This window comes from Ostrinia nubilalis, chromosome 11 (genome assembly GCF_963855985.1).
Source record: "Ostrinia nubilalis chromosome 11, ilOstNubi1.1, whole genome shotgun sequence".
NCBI lineage: Eukaryota > Metazoa > Arthropoda > Insecta > Lepidoptera > Crambidae > Ostrinia > Ostrinia nubilalis.
This window is the reverse complement of record NC_087098.1, coordinates 744,183-764,397: the sequence shown is the minus strand read 5'-3', so window position 1 is coordinate 764,397 and position 20,215 is coordinate 744,183. Positions and strand designations below refer to the sequence as shown.

General features: G+C 42.0%; 3 protein-coding genes across 3 annotated transcripts in view; 1 reads left to right on the top strand and 2 right to left on the bottom strand.

The window, feature by feature from the left end:
* Positions 1-13,676, top strand: part of LOC135075958 (uncharacterized) — a 58,263-nt gene extending 44,587 nt beyond the window's left edge. Inside the window, exons 18-21 of the mRNA XM_063970405.1 lie at positions 4,556-4,757; positions 5,689-7,114; positions 7,292-7,664; positions 10,520-13,676. Of these exons, the coding sequence (XP_063826475.1) occupies positions 4,556-4,757; positions 5,689-7,114; positions 7,292-7,664; positions 10,520-10,569 (2,051 nt within the window). The 3' untranslated portion in view covers positions 10,570-13,676. The remainder of the gene's footprint in view (positions 1-4,555; positions 4,758-5,688; positions 7,115-7,291; positions 7,665-10,519) is intronic.
* Positions 13,677-14,619: 943 nt separating this feature from the next.
* Positions 14,620-18,500, bottom strand: LOC135076033 (ubiquitin-ribosomal protein eS31 fusion protein). The gene is made up of 4 exons (XM_063970484.1): positions 18,444-18,500; positions 16,381-16,513; positions 15,917-16,112; positions 14,620-14,860 (listed from the first exon to the last, which is right to left on the bottom strand). Exons 2-4 carry the CDS (start codon positions 16,503-16,505, stop codon positions 14,711-14,713), a joined length of 471 nt encoding a protein of 156 aa, XP_063826554.1. The 5' UTR covers positions 16,506-16,513; positions 18,444-18,500; the 3' UTR covers positions 14,620-14,710.
* LOC135076029 (ribosome biogenesis protein NSA2 homolog) lies at positions 17,199-18,528 on the bottom strand. Its single transcript, XM_063970476.1, has 2 exons — positions 18,444-18,528; positions 17,199-18,073 (listed from the first exon to the last, which is right to left on the bottom strand). Exon 2 carries the CDS (start codon positions 18,051-18,053, stop codon positions 17,274-17,276), a length of 780 nt encoding a protein of 259 aa, XP_063826546.1. The 5' UTR covers positions 18,054-18,073; positions 18,444-18,528; the 3' UTR covers positions 17,199-17,273.
* Positions 18,529-20,215: the final 1,687 nt, after the last annotated feature.

Below are 20,215 nucleotides of genomic sequence, written 5' to 3'. Positions count from 1 at the left end.
TTTAGTGCGATTTAAACATTCTTTATAAACGATCTAGCGCTGTTTTAATAGTTTGGTAAGTTGACAGAAATTCATTATTTGCAAAATGAAGCAAGAAGTTTTAGTTCTCTATCCTTGCAAAAAAACAATTTATTAGTGTATTACAATCGATATTAAAGTTATTGTAAGCTAAAACTTCTTGCTCCATTTTGGAAATAATTTCTGTCAACTAACCAAACTACTGCAACAGCGCTTGATAGCGTATAGGGAATGTCTATGTCGTGCTAAAGTAAGGTGTACGGATGCAGTATGGTTAAGTTCAACATAGCGAGTGTTATTTAATGCCAAAAGTGCAAAATCTTATGCGTAGTACGTATATATCGATGATATTTTGTATGTAAATAATTCAAAACAAAACTCTTTTATTCTCTTAACTCCAGGGATAGATTTCAGTGCGCTCCGGTTTACAAATTAGTATTGGCCTGAGGAACAAAATGCACTATGGTTTCATTCTGGGCAGCACTTGGTCCAACTTCCATACATGGATTGGCACTGTCCTTTGATATCATCATTTTTTTTAATTTTCATACAAAATAAATGTTATAAAATCCGATTTGTATGAAAATTAAAATAATTAAAATGAAGATATCAATTTTCTGACTTTAACATACCATTTGTATGCCCATGTTAACATGGGCTAGTGTCGGCTCATATACCCATTTACGTAACACCCTGTATATTTAGATTCCCCGTTGACAATCCTCGTTAACGGGGATTAAACATAACTATGCGCGAGCGATAAGGATGGGTAACTCAGGGTCATTGGACAAAATTCTACGTGCTGTGAGCAGACTATAGTTTTACTTTTGTTTTCATATTTTTGGTGCTGTTTTGTGTCGCTGAATAAAATATTTCATTTTCATAATAATAATATACTGGTCATCACAAAAATCGGCCCACCTACGTTTTACAGGAAAACTCGTTTCTACTGACAAAATCATGGTGCCCCATGGTGCCCATGGACTTGAAAAAAGACCTCACTTTGGGCTCACCTCTGGGATCAATTAGACCAATTTTTATTGTCATAAAACCAAATAATGATCTCACGTGTCCTCTTAAACAGATTGATAGCGATTAATCCCAACTTATAGTAGGGAATTTAGTGCAAGAACCCCTCCACTTTGGTATAGAAGGCTCATTTTTGCACCAGTTGTTCTTTGGGTGCTCCTGAGTAGATTTCCGTCGGTAGACATCGGGAGCCCCCCCTGTGGTAGCAGGGGGAGGGGGGGCAAGTTTCCTTCTGCCGCGCTTCACTTTAAGGCCCATATCTTCAAAACTATGGGTATTAGGGCAAGTGTGGTGTCATTTTCGGATAATTAAAGGATGGCGAATTCATTTCTAGAACAAACTTTTTGCCTTTTCATACAAAAAAATAGAAATATGGAGTAAAATTCACAAAAACCAAAAAGTATTTTTTTAAATAAACGTCGTTTACTTTTAAACCACTGGAGATAATCTAATAAAAAAAATATGTCCTGAAAGCTACATTTATCAGGATTATAAATATATACCATTGTATGGTACTTTTTTAGAAAAAAGTAGGTGAAAAAAAATTTTTCTTCAGGACACAGCGGGCGAATTTTAATACGCGTCGGAAAAAAATATTAATTTTATCCATGAATTCATACTATTTGGTTCATAAGCAAGTAAAGATTATTATTTTAGAATTTATTTAGAGTTCCTGGCACATCATGCTACCATGATTTGTATTTTTTCTTCAATTAATTTTGAACTCTATGCGTAAGACATAAGGTTCAAAATAGTTTAATTACATTGTATTAATGAAAATATCATAAGAAGAAAGCACTAAATAAAGAAATTGAATTTGTCTAAACGTCTAATGATTATAATTATTATTTTAATTAACATTTTTATTTCTACATATACTATTGTACCAGTGATAACGGAAAGGTAAGTGTGAGGAAAGAGAGGATTGATATTATCATAGTACGGGAGATTATTTTTAACACAAAGGCTACGGCTGTGACCATTATATTATAGTTGTTTTTTCAGACAGCACCAGCTTCTGCACTACTTCTTGCACTTACTTCTCACCATTTCCAGGCAAGCTACGGCAGCTACGGGCAAATCGGTCCATGTAGGCTCCATGTTGCTATCGACTCTGGGCCACACCCAACCAGTCGGATAAAGGGAAGACTGAGTCGGTTGCTTGCAACTGATCCTATACGCGAACCCCTTGATATACTGCCAGTAGCCAATGCTGACACAAAGCTGTCTGGGTTATTTTATGTAGGGTCACACCTAAGCGTAGTCCACAGCGACCCATTAGGATCTTTATTCTCCCTTTTTTATTCCCTATCATCACAAAAAATCCTATCCATTAGTTAAGTGAATTAAGCGTCTGAGTGAAAGCCACCTAATAGTCTTCTGATGCTGGATATGCTGACCCAAGCAGACCCATCCTTACAGTATTAGTGTTTCATGGACTCCACATTGTATTCCACATGCTCGAGAGCTTCTGTTGTTAGGCCCATTTTGTGGGACATGTGATTCGTTCCATAATGCCCAGTTTGCGTACCTGTAATTGCTTGGGCATACCTTTGAAAAGTTTTCTTCATGACCCTGTATTTCCCTTTAGGAATGATTTGGAGAGGCTTATATCGTTGGAGCTTTCCCATTCAGCCCTGTTATTCTTGGATATGGCCATATTATGGCCATGAGGTACCTAAGCTTTTAGATAAAGGTACTACTATCAGTTCTGACCCAATAGGTATCGTCTCTGACCCTTGTCTCGCTAGACTGTCGGCTCTCTCATTGCATTCGATCCGTGTATGTCCAGGTATCCCACATTAGGGACACTTAGTCATGCCTCCAGAGTTTGTTCATCTTTAAGATTGCATCTAGAATACTTAATTCTAGACTCAACCTTCACTGAGGCGATGGCTTTGTTTGAGTGCTGCCTAGCTGTGGCTAAGGGTGTAAATATTGCGTTTCTTACACCCCTGTTTTTAGTGCACACATAATTATAGCGTAGAATTCAGCTTGAAATACTGTAGCAAACCTCCTTAAACGTTCACTGTGTTTATTACTACATGCTTGACTATGAACGAGTGCTGTAAGTGCCCACCAACCTAGGCAGTTTTGTATCAGTATATCAAGGGCAGTAATTATGTCCTTGTGATTTTTTCAAATTATTTAAAATTTAGTTGGTTCAAGGGGTTCGCGTATAGGGTCAGTTGCAAGCAACCGACTCAGTCTTCCCTTTACCCGACTGGTTGGGGGTGGACCAGAATCGATAGCAACATGGAGCCTACATGGACCAATTGCCCGTAGCTGCCGAAGCTTGCCTGGAAAGAAGTAGTGCAGAAGCTGGTGGCCTGGTGCTGTCTGAAAAAACAACTATAATGGTCACAGCCGTAGCCTTGTGCTAAAAATAATCTCCCGTACTATGATAATATCAATCCTCTCTTTCCTCACACTTACCTTTCCGTTATCACTGGTACAATAGTATATGTAGAAATAAAAATGTTAATTAAAATAATAATAATAATCATTAGACGTTTAGACAAATTCAAGTTCTTTATTTAGTGCTTTCTTATAATATTTTCAATAATACAATGTATTTAAACTATTTTCAACCTTATGTCTTACACATAGAGTTCAAAATTAATTGAAGAAAAAATACAAATCATGGTAGCATGATATGCCAGGAACTCTAAATAAATTCTAAAATAATAATCTTTTCTTGCTTATGAACCAAATAGTATGAATTCATGGATAAAATTTTTTTTTTTTCCGACGCGCAATAAATTTCGCCCGCTGTGTCCTGAAGAAAAATTTTTTTTCACCGACTTTTTCAATAAAAGTACTATACTATGGTATATATTTATAATCCTGATAAATGTAGCTTTCAGGACATATTTTTTTTATTAGATTATCTTCAGTAGTTTAAAAGTAAACGACGTTTATTTAAAAAAATACTTTTTGGTTTTTGTGAATTTTACTCCATATTTCTATTTTTTTGTATGAAAAGGCAAAAAGTTTGTTCTAGAAATGAATTCGCCATCCTTTAATTATCCGAAAATGACACCACACTTGCCCTAATACCCATAGTTTTGAAGATATGGGCCTTAAAGTGAAGCGCGGCAGAAGGAAACTTGCCCCCCCTCCCCCTGCTACCACAGGGGGGGCTCCCGATGTCTACCGACGGAAATCTACTCAGGAGCACCCAAAGAACAACTGATGCAAAAATGAGCCTTCTATACCAAAGTGGAGGGGTCTCCATACAAATCATTGCACTAAATTCCCTACTATTAACAGTTTTATAACCATAGAAGTTGGCTCAAGCGTAACTACCTATTTTTTGAAGAAGTGACTCTGGATCCTTCTAAAGACACATTTTTGTGGTAAAACCCTTTCGTTAATGAAATGAAGTTTAGAGCTAGGCTTTTAAATGGTGCCAATATTGGTGGGAAGTGGAAATGCATGCGTTTGAAAGTGCTTGTCGCGGGAGGGTCGATTTTTGTGATGACCAGTGTATGTGTATGTTATGCAGCGTCTCCACCCGAAGCGGCGGCGGTAGCGGCGGTGCTAGGCCCAGCTTGTGCGCCCGTACCGCGTGGGACGCGGACAGCGCGCGGAGGGACGGAGCGCTGGCTGCTGGGCTCGCTGCTGCTGCTGCTGCTCATCAACGCGCTGCTGTACTGGAAGCTGTACCACGACCAGCGTCATCTGGACGTTGAACAGCTGCATTCCAGGTCCGTGCTGCTGTTTCTAATCGCCAAAAACGTTCACGTGCTGTTTCAAATCGTTGTTGTTTCAGCCAAAAACGTTCACTGCTGCCGGACTAATCCCTCTTCTATTTTGATGAATCAGTGGTGAGCCACTACAACTAGTATAGCCAGGGTAGAGAGTCTCCACACTGGCAGATTAGAAGCGTTTTCAAAGCGGTGCAGCGACTTTACACTCACCAGATCGTCGGTCCACCAAGTTAGTGACTTGTCTACACTAGATATTCCTGGCCATAGTCGTTACCGTGGATGAGGATTTCCCCGTAAAATGGAGGGCCGTTGGGACGTCGAATGGTAACTACGCATCGAACGAACGAGAAAAAAGGTCCCACCATTTGGTGGATCGAGAATTTACTGATGGTTGTGGGAATTCCAGCAGTAGCAGTCTTCTATTTGAGAGGAAGAAGATGCTAATCTTGCAGCATCATGCATTTGAGCAATGCTCGTATTGGTAGTAGGGACATGGACTAAGGTTGAGTTGCACTATCTTACTTTAACTTTAACAAACGTCGAAAATCTGTCAAGTAAGTTGGTGCAACTCAGGCCTCAGCCCTAGTGTACTCGTTATGGCGCATTTTCATTAGTCGATTACTCGTTCGGTATACAGCATGCGGGGACTCCCCGCATGCGAGATAACGATCAATGAAAGTTGCAAGTCGATACACGTTCGGTACAACGCCTGTGGGGATTCCCCGCATGCATGATACCGACCGTGCTATCGACCAATGAAATTCTTAAGTCGATATACAGCTTGCTTGCGGGTCTTGAGTCAAATATTTTATACGTGTGCTTGTTGGATTGGCCCTGTGGCACGCGTTCCAGAAATCTCCCGCACGTCGCATGCGGACCCTATCGACTAGTGAAATTGCCATTAGCTAAATAACGTTTCTGGTTGCAGGATGAGCGGGCTGGACGGGCCGCTGGCGGCGGAGTGGGCGCGGCTGCTGCGGCAGCACTCGCACGAGCAGCGCGGCCAGCTGCGCGCCTGGCGCTCCGCCCTCGACGCCACGCGGGCGCACCTCGTGCAGGTACACACAGGGACGGTACCTCGTGCAGGTACACACAGGGACGGTACCTCGTGCAGGTACACACGGGGACGGTCGGGACGAGCGGCTGGACGGGCCGCTGGCGGCGGAGTGGGCGCGGCTGCTGCGGCAGCACTCGCACGAGCAGCGCGGCCAGCTGCGCGCCTGGCGCTCCGCCCTCGACGCCACGCGGGCGCTCCTCGTGCAGGTACACACGGGGACGGTACCTCGTGCAGGTACACACAGGGACGGTACCTCGTGCAGGTACACACAGGGACGGTACCTCGTGCAGGTACACACAGGGACGGTACCTCGTGCAGGTACACACAGGGACGGTACCTCGTGCAGGTACACACAGGGACGGTACCTCGTGCAGGTACACACAGGGACGGTACCTCGTGCAGGTACACACGGGGACGGTCGGGACGAGCGGCTGGACGGGCCGCTGGCGGCGGAGTGGGCGCGGCTGCTGCGGCAGCACTCGCACGAGCAGCGCGGCCAGCTGCGCGCCTGGCGCTCCGCCCTCGACGCCACGCGGGCGCTCCTCGTGCAGGTACACACGGGGACGGTACCTCGTGCAGGTACACACGGGGACGGTACCTCGTGCAGGTACACACAGGGACGGTACCTCGTGCAGGTACACACAGGGACGGTACCTCGTGCAGGTACACACAGGGACGGTACCTCGTGCAGGTACACACAGGGACGGTACCTCGTGCAGGTACACACAGGGACGGTACCTCGTGCAGGTACACACAGGGACGGTACCTCGTGCAGGTACACACGGGGACGGTCGGGACGAGCGGCTGGACGGGCCGCTGGCGGCGGAGTGGGCGCGGCTGCTGCGGCAGCACTCGCACGAGCAGCGCGGCCAGCTGCGCGCCTGGCGCTCCGCCCTCGACGCCACGCGGGCGCACCTCGTGCAGGTACACACAGGGACGGTACCTCGTGCAGGTACACACAGGGACGGTACCTCGTGCAGGTACACACGGGGACGGTCGGGACGAGCGGCTGGACGGGCCGCTGGCGGCGGAGTGGGCGCGGCTGCTGCGGCAGCACTCGCACGAGCAGCGCGGCCAGCTGCGCGCCTGGCGCTCCGCCCTCGACGCCACGCGGGCGCTCCTCGTGCAGGTACACACGGGGACGGTACCTCGTGCAGGTACACACAGGGACGGTACCTCGTGCAGGTACACACAGGGACGGTACCTCGTGCAGGTACACACAGGGACGGTACCTCGTGCAGGTACACACAGGGACGGTACCTCGTGCAGGTACACACAGGGACGGTACCTCGTGCAGGTACACACAGGGACGGTACCTCGTGCAGGTACACACGGGGACGGTCGGGACGAGCGGCTGGACGGGCCGCTGGCGGCGGAGTGGGCGCGGCTGCTGCGGCAGCACTCGCACGAGCAGCGCGGCCAGCTGCGCGCCTGGCGCTCCGCCCTCGACGCCACGCGGGCGCTCCTCGTGCAGGTACACACGGGGACGGTACCTCGTGCAGGTACACACGGGGACGGTACCTCGTGCAGGTACACACAGGGACGGTACCTCGTGCAGGTACACACAGGGACGGTACCTCGTGCAGGTACACACAGGGACGGTACCTCGTGCAGGTACACACAGGGACGGTACCTCGTGCAGGTACACACAGGGACGGTACCTCGTGCAGGTACACACAGGGACGGTACCTCGTGCAGGTACACACGGGGACGGTCGGGACGAGCGGCTGGACGGGCCGCTGGCGGCGGAGTGGGCGCGGCTGCTGCGGCAGCACTCGCACGAGCAGCGTGGCCAGCTGCGCGCCTGGCGCTCCGCCCTCGACGCCACGCGGGCGCTCCTCGTGCAGGTACACACGGGGACGCAAGGGATGATTGTAACTTGTAAGGCCTCAGCCTCGAACTTAGCGGGCAGCGGGGCGGCGGCGGCGGCGGCGCGGGAGCGGCAGGATCTTATGCGTAAAATCAAATAGACCGGTTCTCGAAAACAGCGGCGCGGCAGCGGGCAACGAGCGGGCAGCGGCGAGGGAGCGGGCAGCGCACTCCTTCTTTTGCCCACAATAAATCGAGCGTTAGGAATAAATTTGAATCGAAATAAAATTGTCGCCGTTGTTCAGACATTTCGTTTGCGAATTAAAACAAATATCTCGACAACACAACCCCGAACACAACACTTCGCCGCTAAAGCGCCGCGCGAGCTGCCCGCTTGTTTCGAGAACGGGTCTGAGTTGCCCGCCCCGCTCCAGCGCCGCCGCCGCTCCCGCCCCGCTGCCCGCTAAACTCGAGGCTGAGGCTTAAGGCAGGGTACTCACCTGCCATGTAACACGTAACGTAGCATGGCTTATTCCACTATTCCCCGTGAACTTTTTGTTCACTAATCCCCGTTAACGCCAATTGGAGCTTATAATGGGGAATAATGAACTAAAAAGTTCATTAATCCCCGTTATTATTAGGATTTTATTTTGAACGTAATGGGGATTAATTAACTTTTTAGTTCATTATTCTCCATTATAAGTTCCAATTTAACGTTAACGGGGAATAGTGAACAAAAAGTTCACTAATCGTTCGTTAAATCCCGTTATCGGGGATTGTCCACGGGGAATAGTGGAATAAGCCCGTAGCATGTAACGTAAGCAACCTTCAAGTGAGTACGGCTCGTCCACGGTCATCGCTTATCTAGCTGCGAGCTCCTGGATCCTACTGCGAGCCGCCTTGGTGCTCGCAGTGATACCGCCACTCGGCGGGTCGCTGCTGTGGGTGCTGACACAGCACACACATACAGCCACTCCATGCAAATGTATGAGTAATTAATAGATATGTACAATGTTACCTGATAACGGACGCCGAACGATCGGCGCTCCCGACCTAAAATATTTAGTCCTTAATTCGAGAGCACTATGTAAGCACGCGGACCAAATTAATATAACTCGGTATTGCCAGAATTCGTGCGTATCATTTCCACCCCTACATAAGACCTGATTTAGGTGCTAATCGAGTAGGACTCAACATAGGTGACCCCGTCTTGGTCTTGTGTAAGGGCGGAAGTGACAAAAATATCGCGATGACTCAAACGCCGGCCGCAGCACTAGGATCTCCCTGCGAACCACGCGCGAGCAGCTGGCAGCGGGCTCGTGCCTATGTACTCGATACAGTATCTGATACATTACATGCTACACGGCTAGAAGAGTACCCTACTTAACAGAGGAGAGTTGTGACCATAGATATAATAGAGAGATGCCAACTAATGCGCTGAGTTCGAAGCTTAGTGTCGCATTAGAAATTCACACATACAAAGTAATCAAAATATTATTATGTGCTCATATCCACTGCGGTATCAGTACTCAACGTTCGAATAATCTTTAGTACTACCACAGAATAATAATAAGTACTACGTACAGAAGTTTTACTTCGCGAAGGTGTTTAAAAAAATGTATGCTCAATGTCATTAACAATATGGTGTAATTTAGCTTGTCTCAAGAGTCAAGCAAGTTTGTCAGAAGTTTTGTTGACAAACGTCAGTGATCGGTACTGCGCCGAAGCTATAGGGCTGACTTCGGTAAAATGATGTGACGTGAGGTGCCAATCTGCAGAAAATGGCGGAGGAAATACATGATTTAGCATGAATTATCATGAATAATATTAACTACTTATTTACCTCTCAGTGTCTTGAGGCAACTTAAAAAAGTACATTCTGTGTTTTTATTATTATTTAGGCAGTTAAGTACTGCACAGTATTTAGTACACCATTTTCTTTATTTTTTTCCATCATACACAAGAATACGCGTGCGCGAGTCAATGTTCGCTCGTATGTGAGGCCTTGTCGAATAGTACTCTTGTAGGGGGCAATCGTGCGTGTTTTGTTTTCGATGTAAACTCGCGGAGATGAACAGGCCTGGTACTACGCAAGCAATGTAAGCTGTTTACATTATGACGTCGCTGCTGTCATCATGGCTTCACGAGTAATGTGTTCTGTTTTTGGGCATATTGCTGCGACATCTCCCTTTAGTTTCTGTGATCTGTGGTTGTGACATCGATTTTTTTGGAACTTATTAATTACTAGCGAGCTCGTAACAGCTAACAAATACGCGCTGTTGCGAGCTCGCTGATACTTGGTTAATAGGATTCCTGAAATCGACAATGTCATAACTTTCCTTGGTTACAACACTTACAACTCTCCTCGGTCTCTCCTACAATCACATACCTACTGATCGCTTCGCGAAGTAAATTCAAGTTTAAAAAAAAAACATTTAACTGCTCTATTATTTTAACCAACTATATTGACTGGATCTATCAACACATTTGGAACGTTATAGAAGTATGTACAATCAGCATCAAATACGTCTTTGTTACAATGAGGGTTTTCGCGAATGAAAGATCCGCTAGATGACGGGACGTGGATGTGGGGTCTGACTGCTGCATGATTGGTGGATTTTGACATACATATCTGTCAATGTCATGTCAAAAATAACCAATCATGCAGCATTTGGACCTCGCGTCTACGTATTGCCATCTGGCGGATTTTTCATTCGCGAAAACCCTCATTGGATTAAGGTTGTGTTGTCAATTTTCTGGCCACTTTAATGTAGCGAACTATTTGACGTTGACTGTACAGTTTATGGCCACTATGGTTGAAATGAGTACCACAATAAGTTTGCAAGTTTGTTTATGTTGTAGTCCTGTTATCAGTTCACGGCCCACGTTTCAGACGGAGCAGGCGCTGATCAAGCTACTGGAGACCATCAAACCGTCGCTTGAGGCGCCGCCCGACCCGCCCGCGCCACGCGACGACCTATAAGTACTGTTACTGGTAGGAATTTACTCAAGGTAAACCTCTATTCTGTCTTTCTTTTGGTGGTCGAAATTAGACCATTTTATTTTGCAAAGCCCGGTCTGTGAGCACGTAGAATTTTGTCCAATGACCCCAAGCTACCCATCCTTATCGCTCGCGCGTAATTATATTGCTGTCGCGACTGTGCGACATGCGCCCGCAGTGAGTGTACGAGCGCGACAGCAACATAATTACGCGCGAGCGATAAGGATGGGTAGCTTGGGGTCATTGGACAAAATTCTACGTGCTCGCAGACCAGACTATAGACAAGTCAATTTAGACAAGATTGTAGCATAATTGTTGAATACAACAAAACGTCAAGCTTAATATTTGCAACTTGAGTCTTTTCCTAAAAAAGAAGTCAAATGAGATTGTTTACTTTGGGTAAATTCTATAGAAATGACTACACTTTGCATGAGCGAAACCAACATATTGACACGACTTTATCCATTGTAAAGTTTTCAGCATCATTTAGTAATTTTGACTAATTATCAGTCGTGCTACTTAATTCTGATCGTGTATACGAATTCGCTCGTGTGAAGGAGCCTTTAGTGAACGCAGCGTTGCGCACTCGGATGTCTAGCTTCTATCGCTTCGAATCATTTTGTTTTTGCACCAAAAGACCAATGACGAAGGCTATAAAATGACGCGTTTCGCAAGGAATAAAGCCAGTAGATATAATAAACACATTTTAGTAAATAAATCTGTTTAGGTTTGAATTAACGAATGCTTTTTTCCATACAACTGAATTCATTATTCGAACGGCATATAGCCTTTGTTAGCCCTATCCTTTTCTTTCTACCTATATTTTTTTACCAAGGGCGTTACTTACGTTACGGCCAACCTTATGGATTTTCTTCAGTCTTAAGTATTATTTCAGTTTCTTTCTTTTTGGTGCAAGTACAAAAATAAAATTCCTGCCATTGTAAAGTTCCTCCACGTGGGCTAACCTAAATAGATTTCAGAATTTTATTTATTCATAAAAAAAAACATAATATGCAGTCCTTGAAATATTCTGTCGTTATTTGTTAAATTCAACATTATCAATACATTCTCCCCCACTCCGTAAATTAAAACGCGCAAAGTGCAGCTGTCTATGAATATGTAAATATTGAAGCGTTCTTTAGAACTGACGACATCCGAGTGCGTCTCTAAATAAATTAATTAAATGATATTTATAAATGTACATCTGTCAGAGGTTTTCATATTGCATGACCAAAACAAAGGGGTTGCTATTTCTTTTGTAGCAATACTTACCAAAGATACCGTCTACTAACAGGCTATGAAATGAAAGATATAGTGACTTCGTCATTTGACATGATACGAATTAAATCTATTTAAATACATACATTTCTATTTCTAAAAATCAAATGATTTATATTTATATTTCAATGACATAAAATTTCAATTTTGCAAAATCTCCCGCCCTGAAAACCTCGCGGAGTCCCACTGTGATACAATTAGATACATTAATTTTAAATATTCCTCTAGTTGAATTTCTTTTATGACGTAATGGCGCTTGGTGTTTATCCCAATTTTATTATTTTGTGGCTTGGGAAAATACTTTCAGTGTACACCAAGTACGGTACCTTGACAGAAATTAACTTGCAAGGATCTTATTTAAAATAAGACTATACAATTCCAAAATAATCACAATAAACTATAATTTTATTTGCTAATCTGTACTTACTATGTATTCATGAATGATTTTTTTAACGTTTACCATTGTATAAATGTTGTATTTAGTTTATTTTTAGTATTGCTAAATCATTGCCTGCTATTAGGTTTTTGGAATTGCAAAATTATCTAACTGACAGCTCTACCAAAAATATGTAGACTTTCCGGTTCTAGCTTAATTCTTAATTTTGGAAAGCGACAGAAATAAATAATTTAAGCGACTAAGATAAGTGATGTGTGTCGACCGCCAAACGTAAATCATGTTACAAGTTAAGCGAGTTTATAATAAGTACGTATCAGAGTGGATCTTATTTACTGTAGACAATTATAATAATGTAGGTGTAATTCCCCTGAATCATGTTCCAAATCTAGCTGTTGTAGACAATGCGGGCCATTGATAATGTAAACGATGGGACCGATTCCGAGGCTTTTCACTACTGAACAAAATAAACTAACGCTTTAAGAAAATACTATTATAAACATAGCATTTAATTCAATGTATACCTGCTATGCTAAGGCTCAATTTTTCATAAGCTTGCCATATTGACAGATTTCGTGTTGAAAAATGTCTCTATTCTTCAGATCATCATCCTCTTGGCTCTCTTTCCTTTGGGGGGTTAAAATTATAAGTAGTTATTAAATAAAGCCTTGTAAAAATCCTCGGAATCAGACCCGATATCGCGCTAATGCCAATACACAAATAAATATTTGTATACTTGAAGATAATTTTAAGAGATCTTACCCAGTTCGTAATCAATAACAAGTTCAAGTTATATCAATAATAAATTGTAATAAAACAGATTAATTACTTTAGTCGGCGCATTCCCAGTACAACGCCAACCGCCGGGAGAGGCCGAAACCTTTAGGTGTAAGGACGAAATAAATAGATTAATAGATAATATATTATATGTAATAGATGAGATAAATTATAAACCGTTAACGCAGGCGTCTTAAATGTTTATAATAAATTAGGTAATATACGTATTCCGAATGAGTAGTGTACTTTTCAGTTGTATTAGGTGTTACGATCTCTTTAATTGTATAAATTAGTTAATTTCGTGGTGCTCTAGGTTAATGTTTTGTTTTATGTATTTAATGTCAATTGTCTTTCATAGCCGCCGGCGCGGAGTCGCGAGCGAGCGTAGCGTGTATTGTAACGTTTCTTTATTCAATGCAGTTATGTTAAATCGATCCATTCCAAAATAGTATGATCTGAGAGCAGTCGGGAGATTCCTACTAGTGTTAGAAGTGCATTTGAGGCGCCCACCGGTGCACAAACTATTTCAGTTAGGCAGTGTCTTTATGTTAAGTTAGACAATTCTATTTCGCAGTATTGATTAAATATTTTAATGAATTACGTCAGTATTTTTATTGTGTACATAACCCATGTGTGTGTGTGTGTTTAATGAACTGTCCATAAATGTAAATAATAATTATTGACCTACACAAATGAAACGTCAATCAAACTAAACAACTACAGACGATGACGGAATTTAAAGGCAATAAATAAATAAAACAATAAAATATGTAAAAAAATGCATTATTTATTGAATTTTTACTTACCATCAATCAATTTGCAGGCCTTCTTCAGTTGAAATCGAGAAGATTCAATGTAGCTGATATGATTATTGTGTGTAGAATTAAAAGGTCAACAATGAAAAAGAAAACAAGGATATAGGAATGGGAAAGGTGTGTGTTGTATGATTTATAAAATGTAAAATAGTAAACCAGTTTTATAAGACTTATTACAAAAAAAAACATGCTGTACATTTGTTTAAAATGACATCTAGTATTGAAATTACATTATAAACAAGTGTTCAACGTGTACTATTTTTTTTGTAATAAGACAATGTAACTAAATACTGAAACGATGCTAAGTAAAAATTAGTTATCGGTTCTCATACGTCATATTCTGACTGACGCCACTGACAGCCATTCTGACACGCCCATTAGACCGTTATCATATTTTTTGCAAAAATATTAAGTTAATGACTTAATTATATTATCATGTCGATTAAAAAAAATAACCCTACTCCTGGCGCAGTCGGGTAAAAAAATGGAAACTTGCATCGTTTCAGAGTGGAAATAACTGAAGCCTTGCAGAGATCATAAGTTCAGCTGAAACAGAAAACTTGACCAATATAAACAGTACAAACTGGACATTTTGACGATTTGCATTGGTTAATTCAATTTTCAGAGAAATCCACTGGACTGAAGATCACGGTAAGGCTCCAAGCAACGAGAAAACACCCATACTCACCCGCAACATCCAAGGAACTCAAAATAAAAAACGAGAAAAATACTCCGACACTGTGTCAAGATTTATTCGCAAAATCCATCATACACAGCAGTCCGAGCTGAGTCTTACACTAAGGTGAGGGTAGTCTTAGTCTATTTGTTTTCGTCGTCCTTGAAGACCATGGTGCTGTGGCACTTGCCGCAGTAATGGCGGTCCTCCATGACGGCCATGAACACGCCGGCGCCGCACTGCTCGCCCGTGCACTCGCGGCGAAGCCGGTGGATCTTGCCGTTCTCGTCAACCTGTAGAAGATACGACAGACATTGGTTAGACGAAGAAGACGAATGCACCACTGTCAGAGCAGAGTATGGGACTGTTTTGATATGGCGCAATCACATTATGAGGGAAATTGACTGAGTCGAAGCGCGAGCACGCACACCGAAGTATAAGCGACGCAAGGCGTAGCTAACTGAGTGCGTGTTTACACCAGTTTCTCGCATAGTGTAACTGCGCTAATAAACACAAGAGACTAGCTAGGCAAAGCTGCACCAATGTACACGATGTAAAAAGGGTACGCATGAAAAGTGCTAAGGTGCCGGTTGTAGGCGACTGTTATCAGTTTTTTGTTATAACTGGTTACCCAATAAAAAGTTAATCATCAAGAAGTAACTTTCAAATGTATGTTTACCATATTTTTAAAAGACAGAAAGGTAAACAAAGCTGTTTTATTGACATAACAGTAATTTGTCAACAGACTACAAAAAAAAGCCAGCTGTAATGAACAGGAAATATGTTTGCCCTTTCCTTTTCTATTCGTCTATTTTCGGATCCTCCACAAACTATACTAATTACTAACGCTCGCGCGCATTAGTAACGCGGCGGTCGCACGCGGCGTGTCGCGACTTGTTCCACGTTAGTCACACTTCCCGCATTCTTGCTTCGGGGAAACGCACCCACTTGGCGTATGCAAATATTGCAACCGCTTCTTATTTTTAGCGAGTCAAGTATGGACTGGTAAAGCAAATAAAGATAGCGAGAATTTGCATGTCGTTTTCAAAATGCATGCGCCTTATTCATCGTCAAGATACTTGACACTGTGTAGGTTTGTTGTCGACACGAAAAGAAGAAGATCGTCAAGATAAAAATGAGTGTTAGCTAACAATTACACAACGTAACATACTGGTGTATGAAGATAATATAAAGGCACGAACAATACTATAATAGTTATGTTAGCTTTGGCGGGAAAGGTAATCCGAATTTCCAAGTTTTGCTATAAATAAAAAAAAATTCGACGAATACCGAACCAACCTGGAGGTCGGTCAGAGATGGCCTCTGAAAGAGGAGTTTTTGAATGTTACCTTGTAGAACCTCAGCACGGCAAGCTTGACCTTCTTCTTCTTGTGCTTGATCTTCTTGGGGGTGGAGTAATTCTTCTTCTTGCGCTTCTTAGCGCCACCACGCAGGCGGAGCACCAAGTGGAGCGTCGACTCCTTCTGGATGTTGTAGTCCGACAGAGTGCGGCCATCTTCCAGCTGCTTGCCGGCGAAGATCAGTCTGAGATGGGGAAACAAACGGTACTCTTATTTTTGCAAATGATAGAATGTCGTAATCGTAATTTGCCTTTTGTGACCAAACAAGTAAAGCAAAAGAAAATTATCCAGCCAGGTAATGTTCTTCGTAAGGAAGACGTATTGTGGGCTGGCCCCGCACTAAGTGGACAGACGAGGTAAGGGTCGTCGTGGAAGTCCTTGAGAAAGGCCTTTGTCTAGCAGTGGACGTCATTTGGCCGAAACATAAACAATGGCGGCGATTGCTCTCTTACCTCTGCTGATCAGGAGGGATCCCCTCCTTATCTTGGATTTTGGCTTTCACATTCTCGATGGTATCTGAGGGCTCGACCTCGAGAGTGATGGTCTTGCCCGTGAGGGTTTTGACGAAGATCTGCATCTTGGTACCTAACAACAAAAACAAAGGCCAAGGTCAATTTGGATGAGTCAATTCTGATGGAAGCAGTAGGTATATGAGTAATGATACTATTGATACACAATACCTCATGTCATTTATTTTTTTACATACACTTTGTTGTTGATATTCAAATTGAAACATAAAATGTAGATATGTAGCTGAAAGGACAGAGCTATTATTAATTAATTGCAAGTGGTTCTTAGTATAATTAGCCTTATCAGCGCCAAGATATTTAGCAATTTATTAACAACAAAACATTATGAAATACCTATTTTGTACTTGACTGAAGTACCACTGGTTATGACGAAAGCAAGTTACACCCTGTATGGGGATGAACAGCTAATTTCGTAAATATTCATACATGTCCAGTCATGACAGGGTTATTGGTATTAAAATAGATACATTCTGTAACTGATGTCAGTACCAAATGCACTGGCGCCCTACACAGACCAGTGCACAGTGTGGCATAAAAACAAAGTTTACAATTTTTGAACAGTGGTGTGTTTGTATCTTGTGACAACAATTATTATTAAAATGGAATTGCTTTCATTTGGTAAGTCTTAAAATTTTAATATTGAAGAGTAGATAACAACACTTCTTTAGTAATATTAATAAACCTGAAGGAAATAATAGAATTATTGTTGAAAACTGAAATGAACGGTATAAATAAAAACCTTATTAGAAGCTTCACGGTAGGTTTATTCTTCAAAAACATGGAAATGTTATTACAATTAAAATTAATACAATAAGTTAAACTAAAAGTACAGCATTGATGCATCCATCATTCTCTGGGTTGTTTGTCACTTGGGCATACTTTCCCCAAACAACTTTGCCGGCCTGCGTCACCAAACCCAGTTCAGAGATATTAACTTCAATAACTGTACCCTTCGTAATAACTCCAAGGCTGGTGTACATTTGAGAGCTTGGGTTCTTCTTCACCCCAATGATGGGCAAACAAAATGTGGCCTTCAACTCTGGATGAGTGACATGAGCTTTCTTGAAACGCAGGGCCATCGGCCTGATAAACCTCTCAAACTTTGGTGGCTTTCTTGTAAAGTTCTCTCCAACATAAGTGACCTTAGTCACCATACGCTTCCAGGCTTTTCTCTTTGATTTACCAGACTTCAAGACTTTGAACACCTCAGCGTCTGCCTGCGCTCTCACTTTAGGTATAGGCACATCCCATTTGCCAGCTTTCTCTTTCCTTTTCTGTTTGATCATATTAGACAGTACTTTGGCGCGAGACTGCACATCTCTGTCGAGAAGGTACACGGGCAGCGCTCCTTCGGCCACCTTCTCTGTGTTTTGTTTGACATTCTTCTCCTCGTGCGCTTTGATCTTCTTCTTCATCTGAATCTTTTCATTGCGGCGCTCCTTGTTGTAGATCTTGGCCTTGATGCCTCGCAGCTTGCGCGCCTTTTCGGCCCTCTTGTGAGGCTCACGCGCCTCGCGCTTCCTCTTTCTCTCCTCATAGTCGAGTCTCCTACCGTAAAGCTTTTGATGGCGCTCAATGTATTCGTTCTGCGGCATTGTGGTTGCTTATTCGGCAACTACAACAAAATTACCACCTTATCAATTGTGTCGCTGATACACTCGCGCTAACATAACCTCTTCGACAAACACCGATCGATAGCTGGTGCATGTGCTCACCTGGCCGATTAAAATATTAAGTTGACGACTTCCATGCACCACGTTCAATTTATCACAACATTAAAAAACATTGAGAAACCCGTAGAAAATAATTTCGTATCAATCCACGTGTGACTAATATTCAAGTCTTTTCAAAGTCAATTTAACGATTTAAAATCTTTGAAATTTACCTTACACGATACAAATGCACACTAAAGACATTTAAAATCTCGGATTTACACAATATTGCGCAGTAAAACGAAATAAATTACACAAAATTGACAAACTCACCTATGCCGACACCATGCCACAAGGAAAAGGAAACTGTCGTCAATGGATAGGACTGGGGCTGCCAGAAGTTTTGTTTAGTAGTTTTTTTAGAAGTTTTAAATACAGTGGGTTTAGTGGTCTAGCTAGACAAAGTGCACCATTAAAATCGCAAACCAGTCGAAAAGTAGTCGAAAGGCCTTTTTTAGGAAGTTTTAACGGATTCGATTTTCGATTCGATCAAAAAGTGCACTTTGTCTAGCTAGCTAGACCCAAAGATTGATAAAAGAAATAGTCATAAAGCTTTATCATGCATGTTTAATGAAATAATAATAACCTACATAAAAGTATTTACTACATAATACAACGTGCTCTTTTTGATTTCCTGGAACTCTTGGGTATTAATAAGACCACTTCAAAGAATGGAATGGCATTATATTTTTTGTTAAATTCAACAATTTTTTTCCGACTTATTTTTTTTTACGAAATTATTTAAAAACTTAATTTTTCATTGAAATAATTCATAATTTACATACACTTATCAATAAAAAGTCTGCACAAAAAGAGTAGGTGACAATTTTGAAAAAAAAAACTAGATTGATGATACTATAATCTAAATCAAATCAAAAATATGCTTTTAGAAACACATATTCCTAAGACTCTTTAACTAGTTTTTATTCATAGAACTAACGGCCGCCCGCGACTTCGTACGCGTAGATCCCGTTTTACCCCCTTCATCTATCTTACGCGGTTTAGATTTTTTCATACAAATGTTTTTTCCCGCTAACTCCCGTTCCCGTGGGAATTGTGCAATATCCTGTTGTAACTAAGCTTTAAGTTTACTAAGATACCTGCATGCCAAATTTCAAGCGTCTAACTTAAGCGGTTTAGATTTTTTAATACAAATGTTTTTTCCGGCTAACTCCCGTTCCCGTGGGAATTTTGCAAAATCCTGTTGTAACTAAGCTTTAAGTTTACTAAGATACCTGCATGCCAAATTTCAAGCGTCTAACTTAAGCGGTTTAGATTTTTCATACAAAAGGATTTTCCCGCTAATTTCCGTTCCCGTGGGAATTTCTAAGTGTACTATAACCTGCCCAGGAGTATGAAGAATAATTGTACCAAGTTTCGTTAAAATCCGTCAAGTAGCTTTTGTTTCTATAAGGAATATACAGACAGACAGACAGACAGACAGACAGACAAAAATTTTACTGATTGTATTTTTGGCATCAGTATCGATCACTAATCACCCCCTGATAGTTATTTTGAAAATATATTTCATGTACAGAATTAACCTCTCTACAGATTTATTATAAGTATAGATATACCCCTAAAATTTCCGGAAAACAAAAGGAGCACGTTGTATATTTCATTCATCAATTGCAATTTTACTTAATTATTGATTATTCGTAATTTGTTATTACATAAATTACTAATAGTCCAAAATGTACCATTTTGCATTGGAATTTAATCAGAAAAAAAAAATACTTATGCCATGTTTTCCAAATCTACCACAGGACTCACAAAAAACACCAGTGAACAATCAAGGTTTGGACTTTGGGAAAGGAAAGTTTTCTTTCGATTTACCTTGGTTTAGTGAATGTTTTATGTTTAATTGTTGGATTTTGTCTCTAATAACGAAAATTCATTACATACCTTGTTACAATACAACAATATTTGTATGTTCGTCTCAATCATTGGAACTGGCGGTTGGCTAGACGGCTGTTCCACCGTGAAAATAAAGAATGAAAAAAAAGAATCTTACATAGTGTTCTATACTCTAATTTTTTGTCCTC

What these genes read in the sequence shown, in the direction of transcription:
- LOC135076033 (XM_063970484.1), bottom strand. Translation starts at nt 16,505, where the DNA reads ATGCAGATCTTCGTCAAAACCCTCACGGGCAAGACCATCACTCTCGAG. An exon ending in ATCCCTCCTGATCAGCAGAG is followed by an intron (nt 16,113 to 16,380) that starts GTAAGAGAGCAA and finishes TCCCCATCTCAG; the next exon opens with ACTGATCTTCGCCGGCAAGC. An exon ending in CCGTGCTGAGGTTCTACAAG is followed by an intron (nt 14,861 to 15,916) that starts GTAACATTCAAA and finishes TATCTTCTACAG; the next exon opens with GTTGACGAGAACGGCAAGAT.
- LOC135076029 (XM_063970476.1), bottom strand. Translation starts at nt 18,053, where the DNA reads ATGCCGCAGAACGAATACATTGAGCGCCATCAAAAGCTTTACGGTAGG.